At 35.5% G+C, this 5116-nt stretch overlaps 1 protein-coding gene across 1 annotated transcript; it reads right to left on the bottom strand.

The window, feature by feature from the left end:
- Positions 1 to 376: 376 nt before the first annotated feature.
- On the bottom strand, positions 377 to 2358 carry LOC149843152 (protein DEHYDRATION-INDUCED 19 homolog 3-like). The gene is made up of 3 exons (XM_090001717.1): positions 2048 to 2358; positions 1776 to 1924; positions 377 to 661 (listed from the first exon to the last, which is right to left on the bottom strand). Exons 1-3 carry the CDS (start codon positions 2118 to 2120, stop codon positions 533 to 535), a joined length of 351 nt encoding a protein of 116 aa, XP_089857843.1. The 5' UTR covers positions 2121 to 2358; the 3' UTR covers positions 377 to 532.
- Between the last annotated feature and the right edge of the window lie 2758 nt (positions 2359 to 5116).

Below are 5116 nucleotides of genomic sequence, written 5' to 3' on the forward strand. Positions count from 1 at the left end.
TTGAAAATATGCAAGAAAATTTTACTGCAATTTTATCAGAACTTTCTCGTTTGGTCTTGCTGATCCTTGTGACTATGATGGGTAGTCAATACAGCAACAACATATTTCACAAATTGCACAGTTTTGTGTCTTAAAATCGAAGGGAAAGCAGAAAAGAAGATGAATAACCTCAACTGTACCCCACAAAGAATAGACTTAAGAATCAGCTAATATCCCTTCTTTTGTATCACTTCCAAGTTCCAAGTCATAGGCTGGCCGCAAGCATCATCATCCACAAAGTGAATGGTTAGAATAGAATAGCCATGCTTGACCCAAACATACATTTCAATTCTCTTTGACTATTACACTTTGTGAAAGTAAATACTTGACAGTCTGATTGGCCATTAGAATAGTTTAAATACTTCTCGAACTTCAAAAGTTGACATTCCATATAAAAATCAATCACAGAACAAATACATGTTGAAGTGATATTTAAGAAGATGCAAATAATTCATTAGAGGAAAAGAAATATCCTAAAAACATGTCCGCCAATTTATGCAATACAACGTAAAAATCCATGTAATCCTACTTGAGAGAAGGATATCTTAAAGAAGTGTCCATGCTGCATAGTGATATGCCCGACCAAATCCATCCCTACCCTAGTTCCACACACAGGGCATACCTATGAAAACAGAAGAAACAATCAGGTTAGAGCAGGAAAGTAACTAATAACAATGTTGTCAGTATCGCTATCGGCCATGAATAGTTTGGCCACCCATCCAGCTGTATTGGCCGATACCGATACTTAAGTGAATCATTCTGTATCGGTTGGAAAATAATAAAAAATATTAACCATTGTGTGACACGTGTTAAAACCATTAAAATAATATTTAAAATTAATTTTTAGTCTCACCGATACTGATAACATTGGTTATAACAAAAATAACAAAGACAACAGCACAATTACCACAGGAACTGAAAAGGTTCTCTGTGCAGTTTTTTCCTCACATTTAGAAGGATTTTCATAAGCAAAGGCATGATTTTGCATATACAATCCTCTGATTTATTCAGTCAAACTGCTATTAAGATTACAGGTAACTAATCACAGTTCAAGAATGCTAGAATTCAAAATACATTAAATCTCCCCTATGTAAAATTGTAAAATAGAAGCATGAATGTGTTCACGTTCCTGGAAATCCATGTCCAATACTGTAGGTTCAGATTCTATAAAAACTATACATGAATTTCATACAAGAATCAGAGGCAAACACCACTCACAAACAAATTTTCTTCACGACTCCTTGAACAACAAGAGATGACACAACAAGAGAGTGCCCAATAAAGTTCTAAACATAAAGGTGAAAAAATGCCAAAATGGACCACCCAACATCTATAGCACATAAGAGAACTATTGACGATAAAGCGCACGACATATATGGCTGCCAGGACGAACCTCCCAAACCAGAACCTACTCTGAAGCCCATAGCCCCATATACTAAAGAATAATCAGGATCATTGTCATCAACACTTCATTGACCATCAAGAACTAAATCAAACTACAATATGCAAACGCACGGCTCTACTTGAACAATAGATTCATCCAATTGCAACGAAAACACCAATCCAACCCATAAAAATCCACAAATCCTAAACCTGGATCGTTTAGGAACTAACGCAGCAATCCCAACAGAAAAAGAGAAACCACATAATGAACAACAAAGGGCAAGGAAATCCCATCGATCATTTACCAAAAACACAAAAAACGGAGGATTTCCTCAGAGGGAATGAAAAGCTACCCAATTTTTAGCCTCAACGGAATGTTCATCATCTATGTGACAACAGAGACCTACGATATCGAAATCCTCTGAACAAAACGGACACGGGAATTCGGCACGCAGATCCTCTTCCCCATCGAAATCATCAAAGCTCAACTGAAGATCTGCACCTGAAACATCCATTAAAAAAACAATAAACCCTCCAAATCAAATCAAAACCCCTAACCAAAAATCACACAAAGTATCAAAAAAAGCTCCAAAAACCATGAAAAGGGAGAGGGGGGGAATCGGACCGGAACGGATTTGAAGGGCAGATTGGTGGCGCTTGGAAGCGGAAAAGAGAGCGGCCCACGAATCGGAATCCATGGATCAGATATCCACCCTCTCCCCCAAACAATTCGAAACCCTAATTTCCTCCAACAGCCCCCACGAATACCAGAAAATTGGCGAGAGCAGAAACGCCGACGACGATCAGAACGCGTTTCTCCCAAACAATTGATCTTCGGAAACTCACGAGAAGAGATCAGTGCCCACGAAACCCTAAAATTCGGGGGAGTCGAACGAAATTGGGACAGGGATGGTCTCTCTCTCTTCCCAACCAATATCAGTGCCACACACTGTCCTGTCGGTGCTGGAATACTTTTTTTATATATATTTTCTGGTCGCCAACGGAATGACCCTACATTGCTCAAAAATTTCAAGGATGGCCTTCTTATTCAATTATTCTGGCTTTTACGAGAATGAATTAAATTAAAATAGTAATTAACCCAAAGGGTTTAGTGTAGTTGGACCGGGCTTCGGCTGTCGGACAGGCAGTCAGAGTTCAACTCCCGCGAGCGGTAACCCCTTGCTCAACATAAGCCCTCGAGTTGGGGTACCAGCCCTAGCGTTTTCTAGACAACGTTTTCTAAGTCAGACTCGGGTTTTTTTAGATTAAATAAGAAAAAATAAAATCATCATTAATTAAATATAAATAGCAAGTTCTTATTAAGGGCTTGGCTCGTTTGGTAAAGGCAAGTTGTGAACCTCACCAAGTTTAGAGAAAGTCATGAGTTTGAAGCCCCTAAGGGCATCCCTTACCGCAAGGTCGAAGCTGGATGTACTCCTTGAGTAAGGTGATTACAAGCTAGAGAATTTGGTATGTTGCTTGTGCTTAAGTATGGCTATTGGCTAAGCATCTAGTGTTATTAATGTGCCAAGATTTGAAATTGTTCATGTTGGCCTAGATTGTATAAATGTCGAGGCTGAGATAGATAAAAAGAGGAAGAGGATTTGATGGCTTGCTTCCACAGTGTTTTTTTGTTTATGCAAAAATATATCTTTAGTAGAGACCCTTGTGCTTTTATAAATTACTCTTCTTGCTATTGTCATCAACAAAGAAAAAATAGAAAATTTATCACAAATTATGGATAACTTACCCCTCTTCAATAACTACTCCCACTATCACTGCACACTAAGGGTCCACTACCTTTGTAGTTATTGAATTTTTTATGAGACCCAATGACTAACTCTAGTTTCAATACTTAGATCCAATATTTCTCACTTGGTTATAGGGGCAAAAAATTATATTATATTATAATTTGTGCATCATGTATTATATATTGCAAAACATGTATAAAGTGACCTTGCACAATTTTAAAGGTTATATAAAAATCTAAGTATAATGTTTTTTTCATGTAGACATATAGTTTTTACATCATCATATGAATCTTGATTTTTTTCACATATAGTATGAGTTTATCCATGACAACATGAGGTTTTACATACATTAGCTGGACTTTTCCTTCGTGATATATCTCTATCATGAGGATATCTACAAACTAGATTGTTGTCATGTCAAAAATTCCAATCATAACCTTTAATGTGCAATATTATGTATAAAATTTATTTTTATTTTTATTTTTCACCTCTACTGCATCCTAAACTATGCAATTTATAGCTCCAAAGCAAACAAATATGTACCATAATGGTGAATTATTTTGCACATATATCATAATGATGATCTTACTTTCTTAGTTGGCCATGTGATTCATATTACTCTTCTATAACCATATCATAAGATATTATCATGTCCAAATAATCTTGCACAAAATTCTCATGCATGCTAGTGAAGTACTATAGATTTTTATCATCTCATAGATTCATACAAATTTAATATCCCATGAATTTTTAAAAATTGATTTGTCAAACATGATTAATGCTCTCACTTAAGATTTCACCATAGACAATACTCTCAGTATTCATGTGCATTACTACACATGCAACATGTTCAGATACTCATCAGGTTAACCATCACCTTATCATTTTTTATCAATATATCCAAATCCAAATAATCATAAATATGATTATATAAATGATCATGTTGTATTCTATGCATAAAACTTAAAGGATAAAAAAATTTATGCATTTATACAAGCAATTATGATAATGTAGACACTAAAATTTTTATGATGCTCAATTTTTAATGTTTTTCCCAAGTGTGCATGTGCAAAAATTGGACACCCCACCATTGGACGGTAAAACTAATTCAGTCGTTTAGTAATGGACGATAGAACACGAGTACAGGCGATGACACAACCAGATCACCATTCGATGTACCAAACTTGTAGATAAACTCTGAAGCTTATCCTTATCTCCTTCCAACCGTCCTGGTACATTTCCCAAGACGGAAGGACTCTTCTCGGACGAATCCTTTTATGTGAGAACCCTTTTTGATAAGTGCTCTAAACGTTATAAATAAGGACTCATCCCTATTCTTTAGAGGATCGAAAAAATTTAGAATTGGCATACCTACGTGTTGGCTCTGCAAGAACACATTTACATCAGTCCTACCAGTACGTTGTCTAAGAAGCCTTTGAAGAACGATCACATCTACTACGGATAGAAGAACAAACATAAATGATCAAACAAACCCCCGCGTTCCAAAAAAAGTATTTTCTCTAGATCCCTAATCTAGTTATTTCAATCTTATTTAATATTCGATTATGTACTTATATACATTTTTATGTTTGTTTTGCATATTGCAATCCACGATGGAGCGATTCAAGTTACAAGGATTAAAAAAACTTGTTTCGTCTTTACCTTTCCGCAAAGTGAAGGACAATCAAAGTGTGTAACAATGTCTCTCACATTTTTAAAGAAGGATCTCACGCAAATCCAAGTAAGTCCCATCATTCTATGTACAAATTTAATCATCAACAAATAAATATCTACATATATGTGTAAGTTATAATTCAACTCTCATTTTTTTATACATTACAATGTTATATTTTTCTTGCATCTTGTGTAATAAAAAAAAGATTTTATCATATGGTTAGTAGAGGTGACTAACCTACATTAACCATAATTATCTCTTCACATGG

Source organism: Nuphar pumila, chromosome 3 (assembly GCF_984573655.1).
Source record: "Nuphar pumila chromosome 3, dmNupPumi1.hap1.1, whole genome shotgun sequence".
Lineage (NCBI taxonomy): Eukaryota > Viridiplantae > Streptophyta > Magnoliopsida > Nymphaeales > Nymphaeaceae > Nuphar > Nuphar pumila.

Coding starts and splice junctions, on each gene's coding strand:
- LOC149843152 (XM_090001717.1), bottom strand. CDS start 2,120: ATGGATTCCGATTCGTGGGCCGCTCTCTTTTCCGCTTCCAAGCGCCAC. Junction 1,925..2,047: donor TGCCCTTCAAATCCGTTCCG/GTCCGATTCCCC, acceptor TGGATGTTTCAG/GTGCAGATCTTCAGTTGAGC. Junction 662..1,775: donor CCGTTGAGGCTAAAAATTGG/GTAGCTTTTCAT, acceptor CTGTTTTCATAG/GTATGCCCTGTGTGTGGAAC.